Here is a 20,466-nt window from a genome sequence, read left to right on the forward strand (position 1 = left end):
GCCTTTGATATAGTTCAAGGGCATAATAACAACTCTGAAATAATTCCAGTGTGGCTTCTAATATCAAGACACAAATACCATTCACCCTTTAAAAAAATTTGAAAGCGAAAGGGAACCACATAAATATATTACTTTCAAATACCTTTGAAGTCAAGAGAGTAAGGAAAGGCAGAGTTTGAACTCAGAAAACTTTATTCTCTAGTTGTGCCTTGAGTCGTGCAGCACATTTAAAAGATCCATTTGCAATAATCTACTAAACCAGTGAGTGAAAGACAGAACTCATAAAAAGCCTGCAAAAATCCAAATGCTCCCGCTATTACAGATTTCTAAAAATAAAGCAGAGTAGGTTTCAGTAGCAATAATAAGCTGCATCTTATCCATATTTCAGATTGAAAAGAAAAATATGGCTGCCTTTTAGTACTCATTGCTCAGAGCACACCATGGCCACTTCTGCCTCAAAAAAGACCACAAATAAAAGTGAGCTTTCAGCTTGCTGTTGTATTCCATTTCATTTGTCCTTTAAGTTTATCTAGCTGCTTCTGCACCCACTTTCACAATGCATAGGCTGTCGTTCCATGACCTAGCATTATTAAATTGCACTTATCAATCATTCTTGCCAGGAATGCCATCGCCAACTACATTAAAGAAGTCAGAGAAGTCTGGTTTCAGCAGTCCCTCGCCTTCGCAGACCTCCTCCCTTGGAACGGCTTTCACACAGCACCATCGACCTGTCATTACAGGACCCAGAGGTGAGGCCTAACCCAAGAGCCCCCAGGCAGCTTAAACGTTAGCCATGGCACCCAGTGTCCGTCCCAGCGCCTTTCCACGGAAAGTCATCTCCACGTATGACCCACCCAGTGAGAGGCTGTGCTTCAAAAGCTTGATAACCAGGAGGTTTTAGTTGTCAAGTCCTGCGTTTGGTTTTGCTAGGCTGGGCTGTTTGGTAAAACTCCTGATGAGCATTCAACAGGGCCTAGGGTGGAAACGCTGGTTTCTGGGGGCTTGGGCTTTTATTTGAAGAGGGTGGGGAAAGGGACAGAATGTGTTACAGAGAGTGTCTTCTGCTTGTGTCAATAACAGATTCACTCTAACTGCTCGAGATAGGGACCCATCACTCACTTCTGAACCATGCCTGTCTGCCAGCACTATGGCTTTGTTCCTGCCAGTCATTTAGTGTTCGTGTTGTTGGTATCAGTGTGCTGAAGAACCACCTTGTTAGGGGACTCCTTTGAAGTTGGTTCCTGCAACGCTTTGGCTGGTTTTCTTCACAGTACTCTTCCGATTGCCTTTCCAAGTAAAAGAGATGTCCTCTGGGTCTAGATGTGCTTACATATTTTTGTTAGAAAGATGCATTTGCATTTAGCCTAGAAAACTAAATGCAATACTCGGTTCACATTTGAAAAGGAACTCACTTGGGCATAGCAATAATATACACAAATGAATGAATCTTCTTACAAACCTCTTTGGAAGATATAAAAATAGGAATGAATGGTTGTGACATGTTTCTTTCTGCTATGAAATTTTGTCTCATTTAGAGAAGATTATTAAGGAATTGGTCGAATGGTGAAGCATAAAGAGACATATTAGCAATTATACTAGAAATTATTTTGAAATGTCTGTTTGGCGTTAGTGTGGTTTTACTGAGGGCAGCATAAACCCCGAGGAGCCTCTTTGTCTGCACAGTCCAAGTGATGCAGTGTGAAGTAGTGGAATTGCACTAAGTTGAAGCGAGGTCAGAATTGCACTTCATGGGGTTTTGTGTTTTGTTAAATCTACTTATTGTAGTTTAATTTGTTGTGGTTAATCCCATAAAAATTATTTATTACCCTTAGACACACACCTAGATCCTCCGAAGATATTTAGGCATCTAAGTTCTATACAGATTTCCCTTGGAATTTGGATCTGAGCTATCTGGCAAATAGATCTTCTTTTATAAGCCTTGATAATTGGTGATGTAAGTGTGACTAATATGAATGTTCCATTAACATTATATTCAGTCCACATCAGCTGACTCTGAATTCCTATCTTTTAGAAGTTCAGCCTTTTAGATTTGAGTTGTTGATTGATTAGTTAATAGGCTTTTCTTTATTTAGCTATGTTTTACCTCACCGTTATTTTTTAAGATCATTGAATGCCTTTGTCTGCCCCTGTTTAGACCCTCTGTATTCTGGGTTTTTGTGTGGTTGAGAGAGGAAGTGTATCACTGGAGAGGTCTTGTTTCAATCTCATCTACAGTCTGTTTGCAGAAGACTTTTTCTGTGCACCGGGGGATACCCATCAGCTATGATGTGAGAAGAATATTCAAAGAGCGCCAGAATTTGAAAGAGCCAATACAATGATGAGAGTTCCCAAATTTGGTTTGTTTGGAAGGAGATGTCTTTACTAACTCCATAAAGAAGTAACACAGTTTCTAATCGTCGTGGTTCCTAACAGGTTAACCAAAACTGTTCTTCTGCAACATCATTTAGAAGCATCTTCTATTTTATGCTTGTTCACAAACAAAGTCTTACAGACTTTCAGGAAAAAATCCCTCTGAATCCATCCATGGATTCTTTAAGTGTCATCGTCCTGGAAAAAACTTGTTCCAGACTTCTTTCTTTGTTCTTTTTGGACATTCCTCTTCAGTATTCTTCTTCCACAGCACACTGGCTGTGTTTATTTCTCTTCTACAACAATCGTTCTGTTAGTAAAGGGTAATATACTGAGATGGATTATTTTCTGCAAATCCAGCTTTGTTCTTTATCCCATTCCCTCCAGTGTGCTTTAGGGCAGTAAGCAGAAGAGAGAAGCTTTTCAGGTATCAAAAGTGGCAACATGAAGAGTATAATGCAATCATATAAGAGGATATAATCTTTGAGCAATTCATATTCACCTTTACTTACTGGAAGTTGTACCTTTCTGCAGAAATGATAGCTATACTATAGTACACACATGTTGCATTCTTTTTGGATACATATGCATTATGTACATGGTCAGCGGCAGGTCATTCTGAGTGGTCTTTGGAAAAGTAAGAGCAGGATTTAATCTTCAGTCTGCAGAGATATTTCAGAGAAAGGAAAGTCAGGAGTTAAGTAGGTCACTATCAGAGTAAGCTCCTCAGCCAACTGAATGATTACAACAAGGTTCAATCTCCTTCTGATGTTCATATGTGCAAGTTTATCACTTGGATGTGTATATGAGATGCATTTGTAAAGCATGATCAAAATAGACAGCAGAGAAGAAGCTGTAGACTATTCATGGCAGGTGTTGTCATTGACAACCAGTGATTTATAACTTCTCAGGAATATTCCCGAATCTTTCACATGCTTCCAAACATTCCTTAGAACACAGTGCACGTCTTATGCTGGGGTATCCCAGCATACTGAATGCCCTTCCCAGTGATCCCCGCAATGAGTCATTTTGGAAACAAACTTGCTTGGAGGAGGAGTAGATCCTTAAGAGGATTTCTTAGCTATAAGGTGCTCCATTCAATGAACCAATTGGAAAACCTCTGTTCTCATTAAATTGTGTTGTGGAAGGCTGTGCCCTAGTTTCCTGTCTGCATTGGTGCTGCTGCCAGTACTCAACCCAGCTGGGCAGTAGCCAGCAGAGAGGATCTGAGCTGGCTGACCAAAGGACCAGATGTGCAGTGAGTGCTGGCGCATGGATGCCAATGCTTCAGTGACTCCTCAGTAGTTCCAACAGATGGTGGTAAGATCCAAGTTTCTTTGGTGATAAGCTAGCAAAGTGATTCATGGAGCCTCACTTGATGATGGCAGTTTTTTGGGCATGACTCTATGAATGCACCATATGTCTTCTCTGGACCAGTGTGGTTAGGATTCAGTATCTGGCAGATGGTAAATTGATCACCTATAGGGTGGCTTTAGCATCACTATCAGTTTTAGAATTTATTTCAAAGCATTGAAAATTCAAGCAGTTAGATCTCTATCTCCTACGCAGCATACTTTTGTTACCTGCAAGTTAGATTATTCGGTCAGCGTAGCTCACGACAGTGCTCCAGTATTGCAAAGCCATCATGTCCTGCTGGCATCTTACAAAGTTTCCCAGACATTAGCCCACTTGAACTCTTTACCAGACAGTGAAGGATTTAAATACTATTGGTGGCAACAGTATTTACATAAGTGGTTTAAGGCTTCCATGTATTGCTGCTACTTACACTCTAGTGACTTTGTATCTGGAGCTGGCTGAAACGTTAAATGGACCACAATCTTGTAAACCTAGGCTATACAGCAGCCTGTGCTGTAGAGCATTCAAGCATTTCCACAGAATATGACAGCATAGCTCCGGCAAGCCAAAAAGCAAGGAAGAAAAGGCAAGGAAAGAAAAAAAATAAGAATGAGATGGTATGTTAGGAAGATAAATGAAGGAGAAACACAATTACAAGAAACAAGAAATACAGCACAAAGGGAAGAACCCAAGGAAGTGGGTGTGTGAGCAGAAAGAGAAGGGATGAAAGTCAACTAGTGGAGTGGTTCCCATTATACTCATTTCCTCCATAATAAGCATTGCCATTGAGATCTTTATCAGGACAAGGCCTGCCAGGGAAACTCTGCTGGATAGTACTCTCTCTTCACGCCAAAGTGGCAAAAACTTTATGTCACGTATCTGGGAAGACATTGTGCCCTTCTCTATCAAAATTCTCCACAGGATCACCAAAATATCAGTGCCTGTTAGCTGTCCTGTCAGCCAGCTTCAAGTGAATCAAAGTAATAATTCCTGCTAACTCGCTCCAGAGCTACACAGCGTAAAAGGACATTTTGTAATATCCTATTCCGTACAACTATCCGTGGCTGCTCCTCAATGCTGTCAGCTGGCAGACTAATGTAACCACCTACTTCCCTTTGAATTTTGACAAAAACAAAGCGGCGCAAGTTCATTCCGGTACAGACACCTCAGAGCAGGGGATGGTAATGTAAGACAGCCAAAAGATGAGAACCACACCACAAGGCTAAGAAAGTCGAGTAGAAACCATAAATAGCGTAACACCGACCAACAGATGAGCATTGCTTTTGCGCGAGCAGAAAGCAACGCCCCAGTTCACAGTGTCAGGAGAGCTGACTCCGTCGGTGAAGATTTTGATTTTCTCCACTCACTTTGAAATAAGATGATGCTGAAGGAAAAACAGTTTCCTAACAGATGGCCTCAAGGTCAGGGTTTAGTAATTAGTAGATACCCTACCCAAACTGCCATCTACTCCCGTATCCCAGGCAGGGGAGGGCAGAGAGGAAGGCTTGCAAACGGTTAAAGCTTCAGCTAAACAAAAGTCAGGAACCGTGTAATTAAAACTCTACCTTTGTTGTATTGTAAAGAGTTAGCCTGTGACATAGGAAATATTTAAAGGAGCAGGCTGTTCAGCTAATTTGTGTGTGAGTGAACTGCTTAGACAGTCCTATCCTAAATTAACTGTAAGGCCACCCACTGAGATTGCCTCATAAAGGGCCATGATTGCTCAGCTTCGTTTTGTATAACCGTTCAATAATTACTAGATAAATGCATAACTAAAAGCTCTATTACACTAATAATTTGTACTGAGATAGATGTGTGGGACACCATGCTGGGTTAATTTGTCATCCCTGCAGCAAACTTCTAAAGAGGGCTCTTTTGCAGAGGAATTGTGTTAATATGTTGCTCCAGTGAGGACATGTTAGAGCAACAAGATGACTTGGTCGCTTAATCTCCTAAAGAGGCAAAATGCCTGGAGGGTAAGTGCCAGAAAGAAGAATGGGGGGTGATTAACACAGTGGACCCAGCTTTAAACTCATCCTGACAAAAGGAGCTGATCTAACTGAGCGAAAGAATGAAAAAAGGGGAGTGTTAAAAATACTAACAGGATTTCATGCATCCCTAAAAAATAATATAAAAATAAAGTGCTGCAAGAACAAAGTATTTTACCCATGCTTTTACTGATTCTGTGTTCAGTTTCTTTGCTCTCTTTGATGCATCCATGAAGTTAAACTATATGCTTTAAACAGTGCAGTGAACTATAATATTTTTATCTCTGCTTTATGCTAAATTCTTCTAGCTTCACACACACAAAAAGCACATTATTGCTTTAAATATGGAACCCATGTTTAAGCATCAGAGCTCTGGATTTTCAACCTCCTCTATTGACAGAACCATAAATCATGTTAAAGTTAAGTGAATTACTGTAGCGTGGAACTATAGCTTTAACAATGTTTATGTAGTATCAGCTTACCATCTACAGAATGAAAGGGGAAAAAAACACTGATATTAGAAATGGGAATGTGGAGTCCTATTAACTTAACAGCAATATATCACTCCAAAGTCACAGATTCCATTACCATGCCCTTTTTAGTATCAAAGCAGAATTATACCATCACACACATAAAGGTTGTGGTTTTTAAGAGAATTTACATTTCTGTTGTAAACTTATCAACTGCATTTCATTATAAGAAAGACATGATATATTCTCCTAGCAGTAGTTTTTATCTTATATATGGGAATACATCACGTGTATTAAAAACAATAATAATATGCAAAAGTTGCCAGCATTTGATGTGAAGCAGGAATTCTACAGATAGGTTAAATTAGGCTTTTTTCACCTCTAGCAATGGTCTTGGAAGGGAGGAGTGCTTTCTATAGGTACGATTTTTATTTCTGTACCTATGTAATCAGTTCTATAGTATTCTGATCTCCGAAAGGCAGAAGAATTTTGACATGTTTTAAAACAAGCTGCTCAAAATAGCTAACTTAACTGGCCCCCTGCCTATGCCAGAATCTGGAACCAGCGCTCAGTTCAGCTCTACAGGTTTTCAAAAGCAGCCTGTAATACTCGCAATCCAGAGTCCACCAATAAACCCCGTCCCCAAACACAGCTTTAAGCATCTTTTCCTTGTGATAGAAACTCCGTGTGCCCTGGCAAAACATCCTTCTGCCTCGCCCTTGCTACTGCAAAATCTCTTAAAGAAAGAGTACTTCTGAACAAGGGGTCCAGGTGCCTTATACCACTTTTCAGAGCAGTAAAAAGGGGCTGACAGCCAGCCCCGACTTGGAGATACCATGGGTCTGTTTTCTCAGCAGTGCTTAGCCGACCACCCGCGCTTGACTTCTGGAGCTGAGAGGTGGACATTCTGCAATTCAGTCCTTCTTTTTGATGTCCCTGGGCAGGAACAGATCCTCCATCCATCATATTTAGGGTATTTATACAGATCTTGCATTGATCAGCTTTTTATATTATGTTTTGAATGTTTCATCTCTGTTTTCCTATATGATGTGGAAGTAAGTATCAGTGATACCTAAATTTTACCCATCCTAAGCGGGTAAGGCCTATTTTTGTTCTCCCTCCCCATGATTTCCCAGTCTTGTCACTGCAAATGGGAATGCAAGACAGGATCAGTTTGACTTTAGCTCATCCATGGACCTGACAGACGTGTTACTAAACAGCCACTTTGCAGCATTACGGGACTTAAGCAGTGCTTAAGTTTTCCGCTGATCTGAATTCCCTTCAAAGGGCTGGACCTAGGACTGGTCAGTCCTACCCTCAGCAGCCCAATATTTAAGTAGAGGCAAGTCCTTGCTAACCTGAGTAAGAGATTGCTCTACATTTATCACCCTAAAGTCTATTCCTAATGGGCAGTAAGAAAAATGGGCACTTGCAGAAACCTTTGAAAGAGTTACGGGGATGCAGCTCCCATTGAAATTCAAAAGCAGTTAATGAATTCTCTCAGGACCTCTGCAAATCCCAGCCCAAGTTTCTTAATTATTTTTTTCTTGTTTGGGTAACTGCTTTCATCACAAAAATCTGTGGGCTTAAAGCTATTGTTTTAGGCTTCTATTCTTTACCTCTTGTATTGTATTATACACAGAAGTGTAAGTTCCTTTCAACAAATTTGGATTATTGCCAGATCTCCTTATTAAAAAGTCACTCTTCATATTTCCGATAAACACAGCTGTTTCATGGTGTTTGAAAGCATTTCACATCAGCCAGCATGGTGGCTTAGCCAATTAGTACTCTAATATGGTCAATTTTCAGAATAAGTACCTTTGGGGTACAAAGGGTGGGATACATCTTGCGTAATTTGAACTGGCACTCGCATCACTTAAATGCTAGGAGAAAGCTTACAGCATGCAGGGAGTTAAAGCAACTTAGAAGCCTGAAGTGGAAATATCTAGCAGAACAAACTGTTCTATAACATTTCCAGGGAAATGACTTTTAAAAAAATACTTTCTTAATTGTAATGAAGCCAATTACAATGGCCTCAAAAACAAGCTGATAAAAATGATCCTGTTTCATTATGATTATAATGTTACTATTTCTAGGAAGATTGATCAATGTTTAATGAGCTATTAGTAAATTTAATTATCACTTTATAGAGGAGGTATCTGAGCACTGTGCCTTAGCGAAGCCAATCCACTGCTGGCCTGGTCTGACGGACTAGCCCGTGTGCCTGTGAAGGAACAGTGGTTTTGATTCCCCAGACCACTACTTCTTTGAACAGGCAAGGAGTGCAGGGTGATAGCAGGCTTTTCCTGAGCAGGAGAAGAGCAACAGTAAATGACCCTTTCAAAGACTTCAAACGACTTCATGAAGAAAGAAATTTCATCCAGTCATCTGGACTTGAAGGGGTTGGCAAGGCTTTTTGGAAGAGGAGATGGAAGGTGGATGGATCAATATGTCTCCCCCATATGTTGGGCTGTGCTGGTGGAGAAATCTGTCTGAGCACTGCAGGTGCAATCACGAAATCCCCTTACCACATCAGTGAGCACTCCCTGGGAGAAAGGATCCCATGCGTCTTTATTAGGACTGCTCCTTTGTTCCAGGAGAAGGGCCTGAGAAGGGTACTAAATATCTGAAGATGACTATAACCTGTTTCAAATTAACTGATTCTTTATTATCTGATCATTCAGTTGAACAGAATTCACAATTTTGTCTCTTCTTCATTTGCTTTAGACATGTGAAGTGCTAACCTAATCAATGAGTGCAACTTATTTTATCAGTTACTTAGTTTGTTATTGGCTACCACAAATCAAGAAGGGAAGAGACAAGACAGGCCTGCATAATCAGACATTTGAATTCAGCGTTCTGAAAAATCCTCTTACTTCTGTTCTGCACAGCACCACGAACTCATAAAACACTAAAAAATCCAGTGTAGCACGCAACAGCTGTACTGCATAATTACTTGGCCCAATAGCAGTAGTTTTAAAATACTGGTATATATCTGTTGCAGGCCACCATACATTATCATCTCATTTTCAATAAAAAGTCTGGGATGTTTCAGATGAGCTTCAGTGGAATTAGAATCATGTGTGCTTTGAAATATTTATGCTTGCCTTCAGATGGAAGGATAATTCCTGCCTCCAACCCCCCGCTCCCCAAATAACAGATTTAATAACGCCAGATAGTCCAACTCCTCCATACCTACAGCAGGTAGAAATGAAGTTCTGACCTGGAATGCACATATTTTCATAGGTTGTAGAACTTATATTTTATGTCATTTAGTGAGGTCAATAATAAAATATAAATGTCACAGGCTGAAAGACGCCAAGAGAAATATGGTTTGGCAGCATGGAGCTGCTTAGGGATACATAAATAATAAGTCAATAAGTAAATAAATAATAGACAAAGACCTGTTTTATCTTCCATTTGAAGATCTCAAAGAATTTACAGTCACTGATTGAGACTTGTAATATCCCATCAGAAGCACATAAGTAGTAATAGCCCCTTCTTATACACAGGGCAATTTGCATCACTCTAGGCATGGTTTTCAGAAGCAATGACTTAATAATTTTTATTAAGCATTTCGGAAAACCATGACCGAAGGAGCTTTTCTGTGGTCACTTCCCCTTTTAGAGGCAAACAGGGAAAAGAGCAACCTGCTCCACTACCTCACGTCCTTTAACTGATTGAAAATGTTTGTGAAGATCTATATATTTGCAAACACGGTTATGTTTTGCACTCAGAACTTGTTTGAAAGGCTGTTTTTGCATACTACAGAGTTGGTGACCACAACACAGGTATCGGAGTTTTTAGACTTTAGCATTTCATTCCCTCTCTCTAGTATAAGGCAGGCACACTTGTAATGTTGATCAGTTTAATAGTAGTAGATTCTTTCTTTTATCAAACAGCCCTTCCTTTTGCCACTTGAGAAATTTGGTATTTCCCAGTCAGAGACTGCAAAAACAAACCCTTTGGAGATCCTTATTCCATTCGTTACTTCTAAATGCTAATCCATCTACTCTGAGAAAATGAACCCTACATGTCAGTATATGGCACAGACTGAGGACTGACCCCTATTCGGTCTTGTTTCCTTCCCCCAGTCTTTCCCGTCATCAGCAGAAAGCCCGCCAAGGCTGAGCTGAGGAGTTGGCCAAGACTCCGAAGAGGAACCACTTTCTCCTTCTTGCGGCACTTTACCTTCCGGAATAATTGTTGATCTGCATTCATTTTTCTTCTTTCTCTCTTTGGGAAGATCACCAACAAATGCTTTCCACTTTGTTTTCTACCCTGACATGCTGAGGAGGTCAAGGCAACAGCCAAAGACCCACTACTTACATGCTATGAGTATTTCTAATAACCATAACATGTCTTTCATATAGCAAATCAAATTTTTAAATAAAGAGGCATACCTCGGAAAAACTAAATACAGTGTTGTCTCAGGCCTAGCTTTGAATTTCCACATGTTCCCTGGGTACCATTTTTTATTCCTTCTTGGTTGATTGAAATAGCATTTCTATCTCCTTTTCACACAGCGGTAGAAAAGGAATGAATTTGTTCCCAGATGTGTACAAAGGACAGTGCAGCTGCATAACAATTTCAAATGGTATTAACAGAGCTGGTGTTAAAACGATTTTTTTTTTAATAAATGTTTAAAAAATGCCAATCTGTTTTTTGCTTAATTCGATGTTTGCCATATAAATTTTCAAATCTCACTTCTGTCTTCATCCTTCATTTTCCATTTGGCCTACAAGGAAAGGGGGAACTGTAAAAGGAGATACGAAAGAAGAGAGGAAGAATACATTTTATATCAAAAAAATGACAGAAATGTTGTATGCTAATGAAAATTTTGTTGTAGTCATCAAAATGCTTACCACCAACTTTTGTTGAACAAATATTTGTGGCAAAATATTTTGGCAAGCTCTAAAATGACTGTTGCTTCCAGGAGGAGGTGATGATAACATTCGTACCTGTAAAGTGGCTCTGACGTAAACGTCCTTAAAGCAGCTACACCTCAGGGGTTGGTGTAAGTGAGATCAGAGGCTGACGCTTTGGGTGGAATTCACCTAACTGAAGGTGCCTGCATAGACTGGAGGTATCTACCTCGGAGCTCGTACCAGTGGCGCCCTTCACGTCCACTGGTGAGCCAGTCAGTGTGGTTGATGAAGTCTAGTCAAAGGCAGCGGTGTGGGTTTGGATGAGATGAACGGCTCCTTAGACACCATTAGATCTGTTTAGTTCTCCATTGAGTCTAAGATAATTAGCTCCATGGTAGACACCCACATTTACTAAGGTGAATCCCTACCAAGGTGAATCCCACATTATCTCTACCTTTAACAGCATACTTCAAAGTTACAGCCTCTCCCAGGAGTTTGGGGACAGGCAAACAGCCTTCATTTCTTCCTTTGAAGATTTGGGTTCTTTATCTGAAGAGTTTTCAAATATACTATAATTTAAGATGCAAACTCGGAACAAAATTATTTGTCTTAAAAGTGAGTAAGAAATAATTAACTAGGTTTGTAAAAAACAAGAGATAAGCCCAGATGTGCAGACAGGTTGAACAGGCTGGGCACACAGGTGTTTGCCTTGGCCATGGAATAACTGTCAACATTTCCATAACAAGGAGTGTGGGATATGCTGCTTCTTGTTTCCTTCTCCCAAGTGCAGCATTGCAGAGCTAGCACGGCTGTGGGAAGACACTGTTTTCCAGTTCAGCCCACATGCCACAATAGCGAGCTGTTAGAAGAGAGGTATAGCCCATGCTATCAGAAGAGATTCACTGGATATACATCTGCTTTGATCAGAGGTAGCTGAAGGCTGCATGCTGCCTTTTGGTTCCTCATCTCCAGGCTTTCCTTCAGTGGTGTTTTCCTGTTTAATACCACACATTTAGTATGCGTTTCTCTTTCTGTTGTGAATATTTTAAACAGTATGAAGGGGAGCAGACCGGGAAGACACGTGGGGTTAACAAGGTTACAGGGGGGCTTTTCATGGCAAGGATGAGAGCTTCATATTCATCCCATATCAGCACCCCAGGCATGAGTGCAGCTCTTTTTGGTGGTGGTGTCAAAGCAATCGTTCCTATCCAGTCATGGAGAAAGAAGTACCTAGAAGTGCTGCCGAGCCAACCCTTAATGAATGTTTATAGGATAATGCAGTAGGTTTCCTTGCTGCTCTCTCTGAGTACATGTTTTAGCCACATCTTCAGGCTCTGAGTTTGCTAATGGTTTAATAAGGCTTAAGAAAAAAATTACTAATAAAGTGTCATAGTATTAAACTGGTGATGAACAAGACTAAGAAGCAGATTTTAGCTTTTATTTAACTGAGGCTTTTTCATAACATTCATCATGAAATGAGTGTTTGCTCGTTTGTGTTTGATTTTAGTTAACTTTCCTGCATCTCTCTAATTTTTCCAAAAGTGCCAAAGGCTTTTTTTCTCCCTCTTGTATATTTAACTTATTTCAAAGCCAACACATAAGTTTCTGTAGGGTATTACCTCCCTTGCATAGCCTTTATCTAATCGGTTATGTGTGGTGTACAAGTGCGGTATAGGCACATGGCCACCCTTGAAAGATTACTAGGATAGCATGCCAAGGGAGCCACAGGGACCTAATGATGACTGTTTGGTGAGAAATAAACTATGATTTACAGATGAGCTTGCGCGCAACCAGATTAATTGGCCATTCTAAAGGAATTCTCATTTTAGAGGGGAAAGGGAGAATTCATAGCACTATGAGTGGCAGCAGTTGCTACCTCATGGTGACAACTAACAGTGGAAAGCACTGTTAGCTAACAAGGGTCCAACCCAATATGTCTTGAAGGCCAAGGAACTGGGCAAAGGTGTCACATAACGTAGGAGAGCAGAAGGCTCTTCAGCTGTACTTGTAGCTCTGCTGAAATCAGCTGAGGGTAAAATTTGTCATTGCCAATGGGCTTGCGTACGTTACAGCTTTACACCTTCACTGTAGTACGTTTTCCAGCTGGCTTGTTGGCCCATAAATTCACCAAATTAAACTTCATCCCTGAATGCAAGCTGGGGGCTTGCTGAAGATTTGAGCCTAACGTTATTCAGGAGAAATGTAAATGTAATTTTCAAAACGATCTTGCCCCTTTGTGCATGTTCATTAGATGAAAACACGTTACTTAAAATAAATGTTCCTAAACTGAGGTGGAGAAAAAACCCCAACAACAGGAAGTGTTAGACCATCTTTAAATTATCAACCATTTATAGTACCATATAAAATGGATTCATATGTGCAAATTCAAGTTATGTGAAATATCAATTAAATCAACCCTGATCTCCCAAATACATTTTTTTATTGCCTGATTGATTAGGACTGCTCTTAAGGTGATGAATAGTTTTCACTTTCACAAAGGACTGCTGACTCCTTTCTACGTGTCCACTAAAAACAGAGAAAATCCTTTAAAATGTCTGGCTCCGTTTGCTTTCAGGATCTAGATGAAGTGAGTGTAGGACACAATGTGGTCTAATATATTCATTGTGAAGATCAGATGTATAAACAATACTGTACATTTAAAAAAAGACTAAAAGTAAAACTACGGTAGATTTAAACTGTTTTATTTTCCGAAGGCAAAACTCTATATAACTTCTTTGTTTTCTTTCCTATAGCAAGTCCACATGCAACACCATCGACTCTTCATTTTCCAACATCACCCATTATTCAACAGCCTGGGCCATACTTCTCACACCCAGCAATCCGCTATCATCCTCAGGAGACTCTGAAAGAGTTTGTCCAACTTGTCTGCCCCGACGCTGGTCAGCAGGCTGGACAGGTGGGGTTCCTAAATGTAAGGAAGCCGTTTTTACTTCTTCAGAAAGTGTTTGTCCTATGTAAAATTAACCATGGGATTACGGGATTATTTTAACAGCATGTTGCGTACAGGAACACACCTTGAATAGTTGTTGAAAGAAAAAAAAAAGGCTGCTACTGCAAAAATATGCAAAAAACCAACAAAAAACCTCCCCAAAACACCACTCGACCACATTGTGGTGAAATTAACTTAAACTGTCAGAGAAGCTGGTGATACAGTGACCTTTTGGGTCCCTCCACGAATGACTTTGCTGCATGCGTTGTGACCCTAGTGGAACTAGGGTTAACAAAATATGAAGGCAGAATAATTTTTATTAATTATTTTTGAAGTTCAGGGGAGAGTGGGGGGGAAGGAGCAGGAAAAGGGAGGGTGAGAAACAGATGTTTCAGATCAGCTAAGTTCATTAAAAAAAAAAATACTGCCTTATAGCACTTTAGATCAAGTTGACCAGTACTTGAACTCAAGATGTTAAAAGTACAGTTTATTATGGTTTGTTATTTCTGTAAGCAGTTATCTTTTCCCCTTATCTCTATGAAAAATTAAGCAGAGTTCCAAAGCTTCAAATAACCATTTTCATTTTTTTTAATCAAATAAAATGAATCATCATGCTATTATTGAAATAGCATTCAGGTCAAATACAGTATTTATAAATTTTATGTAAATCAAACCTAAAATAATGCTCTGCATATTTCATGAAATGTAATGCATTTAACTTTTTCCAGCGAATGAAGTAATAACTGGCAAAGTTACTGTTTGTCTCCTGACATACATAGGACTGAAAGTGTTAATGAGAATTAGTTTAATTATTAGCATCTAATTTATTGCACTTATTTAATACGCTATATTGTTCTCGGTGCTTTCCTTTCCCTAGCAGAAAAACTGACTCTACTTATTCCAGCCAGTCCTGGCTTTGAATAATGTCTGCAATATGTTAGCAGATACATTTATGTCTAGACAACAAATCAATATAGTGCTTTTCTTTTTCCTTGAGTATTCATTTGCTTAATTTATCCCAAACCATTCAGCATTATGAACTGTTAGCACACTCACAATGAGCATACAGCAGGGGTCTTCTTGGCAGGAAAGGGACCTAATTGTGAGACAAGATAGTGTTTGAGAGATGCCACTAATATATTAGTTTATTAAAGGTACTGGATGTTGGAAAAATAAATATCCCTGAAGGATTGCTTCTTACTGCAAACACTAGTAACTGCAGTCTTTGAAGTCAGTGGGAGTGCTGTTAAGTTAAATGCAGATGAATTTGAGTCTTATTTATGCCCTGAACCATTTTTGCTCCAGCACAAGTGTGATTTGCACCTACACAACTTTAAGGCCTTTTGTCAGTGCCAAAGCAGGTGAAATGAAAATAGGGTCCCAGGCGTTTGCCAGTATGAGCATTTTGTCCCCAGTAATTCAGGCTAATGGAAACCCTAACAGGAATTAAAATATTATTTTCTTTAGCAGTACTTAGAATATGGATCTGTGTTTAAAGCTGAGCTTTTATCATCAATGGAAAAGCCAATGCTCAGTGCCAGAAGAACTGCAGTGAGATCAATTTGTAGAGTGCTGTCGAAAGTGATCTCATCATTTTTGTCACTAAAATGGAACACCTGATTCACAGACTGTCCTACTTTCTCTTTATAATGGTATTTGGCATCTATCTGTATGGTTTTCAAGTGTCCAGGCTGTGTTACATTTAAAATTTAAACTTAACAAGTTGGGGGGAAGGGTGGCATTTTTTTTGAGCCTGCTTCTTGTCTTTGTAATACTTGAAAACGTTTTTGCTTAATGGGCAGGATTTTCTGGTGATGAATTGAAAGACCACACTTGTATAGCTGGGCCCATTCTGCCTGTGACTGACCACATCCCAGACTAAATGGAGGGTGGTTTTTTTTTCCTAATGTGTAAAATGAAGCAGTTCTAAGTTCAGTCATTTCTCCATATGATACTAATGGCAACTGAACTGTGAGCTACACTATTGCTAACTCAAAAGGGATGTGGGAGAGCAGTTACTTTAATACATGCTCATTCATTTTCCTGTAATAAGATATCAGCATGACTTTTAAGACCACCAAAAATGCTTGTTTTTTCTCTTAATGAGCAGTATCTTTAAGAAATTTACACTCAAGTCCTAGGCACTGATATCCTAAGGGTATAACAGAGGCACAAAACTGGGGGATTTAAGGGGTCAAAAATACTGCTTCAGCTCTCACTGAGCATGAGTTAGAGGCTGCAGGAAATGTAAAGAGTAGTAGAATGTAATCCAGGGCAGTTCAGACCAGTTGCTAATAGGACAAATGTTTAAAAGCGAGAATTTCCGTAGTTTCACAAGTTCCTTGAAGTCAATGGAGAATTTGACCCCGCACTTTCTTTGCCACCTCTCAAGTAATTGTAAATGTATTGCACATAGCTGTCAACTAGATTGTTATTACTGGAGGTTCCTAATAGCTGGTTTTTAGTATAATTTTTGTCTGTTTGCTTGTTTTTTGGCAGCCCAATGGTAGCAGCCAAGGCAAGGTGCACAATCCATTCCTTCCTACCCCAATGTTGCCACCACCACCTCCGCCACCAATGGCTAGGCCTGTGCCTCTGCCAGTGCCAGACACAAAACCTCCAACTACATCAACAGAAGGAGGGGCCACCTCTCCCACTTCTCCAAGTAAGTATAGACGCGGCGGGAACCAAGGGCTAACAGCAGCGCGCAACGTGCTGCCATCACCGTGTATCAGCTGTTCAGAGATGAGGACTGGACTAGCTCTCAGGAAGCAGGAGACCTCTCTACTCTGCATATGATGGACAAAACTCTTGAGTATTTCTATATTAATGAGACAAGAGTTAGCTTAAGGTTACAGTTTTATTTCTGACTTTGTTGGCATTTCACATAATGGCGTATGAGAGAAATCAAGGCCAGGAGCTAAGCTGTGACACAGACCTTGGACCTTTGGGATCTTGTTTACTGTCAAGAGGAGGCAGTTTGGTATCTCAAGTCAGGCTTTAGAGAATAGATACTACATGGAAGGCAGGCAGATAGCCTCATCGAAAACACTGCTGCTTATACATACTGGGCTAAACTAACAACTCTTTTGAGTTCACTTCATTTATAGTTCTTTTGGGAATAAGTCTTCCTAGATTAACCCAGACGTCTTTCCCTTATGACTTGGTTCCCGAGCCCTGCATTTTGGGCAAGAAGCTATGGTATTTCTTAGGCCCAGGGAGAAAGCTTTAATCCTCTCTCCACCACCCACACGGCTCCCATATGTATTTTGTGTAGCCACAAGTCAAATATACAAATTCCTGGATACACACTTGGGGATACCACTTTGGACTCACTCTTCTGGGAAACAAACGCGATTCAGCTGGGTTTGATGCTTTAAAAAAGTCTGGATGTTCAGGGAGCTAATTGTGAAATGATTTAATGAAGCTATGCTCAAACTGACATTTAAAAACAAAAGGGAAGCTTTCAGTGCTTTAATGGCAACTGTAGGGGACTTGTTCCACAGTGAAGGGAGTCCAAATAACATCCACAAACAAAAATCAATCTAATCGAAAGAGCAAATCCCTTTGTGTGCTTTTCAAGCTTATTATTTAAATGCTATATGCAATCGCTGCTTGATGTGCAAAGAGGTATTCACTATTCAGACCATGTGAAGCCTACTTTTTTAAAGCTTTATATACTGTTCAGGAGATTTGCACAGGTTCCAGGGGGCATTTTTAAAATCTGGTAGTTCTCGGAGTTTTGCATTGCCTTCTGCTACACGACAGTGCACAACTGCAAACTCAGCAAGATGCTCTGGCTCGCTTCAAAATTGAAATGGGGTTTAGTATGAGACAGTCTGGTAAGATTGTGAACATGATCTTCTAGAACCAGGACTTCTAGAATTGATCAGCAGATTTTTGTTGAGCTAAGAAGTTGATTCATTCCCTCCCCTCCACTCCTCTTTCTGACCTTAGACCAACACTTGTGCTATCAGGAAGTTTTGACACTTTCTGACGGGAGATACCGTCTTTCAAGTCCTATCAATAAGATTCAGCGGCGGATTCTAAAAGGTTAATGTTTAGTCATAGTTATCACTGAATATAGTCAGCAATGCCTTACTATATTTCCTTGTCTTCAGAACCGGGAAAAATGAAACTAGGTCAATGTGTATTTGTCATTTACGGTTGTGACTCAGTTTACTGGCAGTGTGTGGTGTCTAAAAGAAAAAAATTCCCAACATCATTTTAGCAGTAATCTTAATACTAAATTTTTATGATACTGTGATCATGTAAACAAGCTAAATGCGTGTCTGGCCTGATTTTCAGCTGGCATAAAAACTGGCATTTGTCCGCTGAAGTTCGCAGAACACCACCCATCAGTATCGGCTCGGGCTGGTCACTGTGGCTCAGTGTTCAGCAGACAGCTGCCACGTTAATTGGGAGTCGAGGTTTTCTCAAGAGCAGCCAGTTAATGGTATTTAAACAAAAGATTAGGAAAATAATTACTGTTTGTTAATTAGCTACGCTGATGTCTAAACATATAGTTCTGTACATATTCAGGCATGCATCTTCCTTTTGGTAAGGGTTTTCAATAATAGTGACTTGAGTTGTAAAGAAGCATATAATTTAATTTAAGGGCAAATTTTACAGAAAAGTAGATTATAGGAAATATTTTCTAAGAAAAAATATTACATCTATACCAAAGGCAGTGGAAGTGGCTGGCCACATAAAGAGTAAAACAAACCAAAGTTCCTAGCCTCGCAGTGAGAGTTTACCAGAAGGACCCACTGGACTCCATTTAGAGTGTCAATCAGGACCAACCCTCCATTTTCATCGGTGTTTATTTTTTTCTTAACTAAATATTGGCCTTCAAATAGCAAGTGCAGATTCACCAGAGTTTCATAAAAGCTGGTACAAAAAGGTGTTTTCCATGGTTACGAACTGCTCGAGTGCACCGGTTCTGGGAGTGTCGCTGGGTTATGGCTGACTGCCCTGCAGAGCTTTAGGATATTGGAAAGTCACTTATGCAACAAAGGCAGGAATGATGTTAGATTTTGGCCAGACTCTCTCTTTAGCTGTGTGGAGGAGAATGAAGCCCCCCCCAAGGAAATGGAGTGAAAGGGGTTGGCATTTGCTCCATTCTCCTTCCCTTTTTTGGTCTAGCAGAAAGCCCTCTGCAGAAACAAAATGCAGTTACGGCCCTACCAAAAATTGGAATATGGCCCTCCTGAGGGGTGCAGGAGCCAGGAGCAGCTGTTCAATACAGCTTGGCCCCCTGGGAATGAGAGCTAAAAATCACAACAAGGTGGTTAATGATTCTCAGAGCAATAGTGAAACTCTCCAGCTGTGACATTAACCAAAACATGAACATTAGTGCTGTCCAAGGAAGGAAGAGCCCCTGGAGATGCACACCAGGGATTTGCCGCTACTGGGTGGCCAGGCATGCTCTGGGAGTTGAAAATTTCAGCTGCAAATCCCATCCCTTTGGAAAGCCAGCATTTTCCTCAGTGAGATGACACAATGGAGATGGGATTAATGAAGTTTGGGAGGGTTCATTTTTCCTCCATAAAAAGCCTTTTCAATAGAACACATCCTTGATATCAGAAGCAGTCCCCAAATTATCTTATCTCCGATCTCTTCTCGATTTTGTTTGGTTGGTAACCCATAACAAACAGAACACAACATTTTCTTGACCTTGACAGTTTCTGGGTTTAATATCTCATTGCCCAAAGAAAACACCACCTCCACTACATGCCAGTTGGACTTTATCACTATCATAACTGAATCTGAGTGTTAGAATCTGTGGCCCTCATTCCAATGCAGAGTCTAAGATAACTGCCACCCTGTACACCATGATTTTTAAAGAGCTTTTTTAAACTAAATGTTCTTTTCTAAGGTTCACAACTCTACATGGGGAGAAACTTAGCTATTTTCCCTTGTTGGGCAAGATCGTTATCGGTTAATGTCCCTTTGCACAAAGGAGTTTTCATGTTAAACAGCATTTGTGTCAGGATGAGAAGAATGATCTTGTGGCTATAGTACTAGATTCATAATCAGATTGGATTTCTCTCCCTTTCTCTGCTATGCATTGACTGAGCACCCTCTGGGCAAGAAATTTTAGCTTTCTGTTCGCTCCTTTCCCCATCCATAAAAAAGAGGGTGATGACTGTATCATTTAATTTGTTAGAATTTGCAGTTCCCTCTCAGATACTCAGCTGCGGAATGCATTGCAGTAGGAATTGCTGGATTGCACCACGTTCCTCCAGTTAATTCTCTCACTACAACTCCACAATGGCTAAACTGACTTCTAGTTCTTGTGAAACAGCACAGCTCTTCATATCGAGCACATGTACCTGTCGCCTTGGTCTGTAAAAGAGAGACCTAGTGGGACATTAGGTTATTGCTCACCCAAATCATCTTTACCAACCAAAAGTTTATCCTTTTAATCCAGAACCGTCTGATAAATGACACACTTCTATACT

The 20,466-nt window shown here is 40.2% G+C and overlaps 1 protein-coding gene across 9 annotated transcripts in view; it reads left to right on the top strand.

Annotated features, from left to right (window-relative positions):
* Positions 1-20,466, top strand: part of NFIA (nuclear factor I A) — a 249,150-nt gene that overhangs the window by 201,033 nt on the left and 27,651 nt on the right. For 5 of the 9 annotated variants that reach the window (XM_059821955.1, XM_059821956.1, XM_059821948.1 and 2 more), the window contains 3 exons: positions 621-749; positions 13,806-13,984; positions 16,502-16,667. In XM_059821955.1, coding sequence (XP_059677938.1) covers positions 621-749; positions 13,806-13,984; positions 16,502-16,667 — 474 coding nt within the window. The remainder of the gene's footprint in view (positions 1-620; positions 750-13,805; positions 13,985-16,501; positions 16,668-20,466) is intronic. The other 4 variants (XM_059821954.1, XM_059821952.1, XM_059821947.1 and 1 more) reach the window with 3 other exon arrangements.

The sequence above is a fragment of the Gavia stellata genome, chromosome 10 (assembly GCF_030936135.1).
Source record: "Gavia stellata isolate bGavSte3 chromosome 10, bGavSte3.hap2, whole genome shotgun sequence".
NCBI classification, from domain to species: Eukaryota; Metazoa; Chordata; class Aves; order Gaviiformes; family Gaviidae; genus Gavia; species Gavia stellata.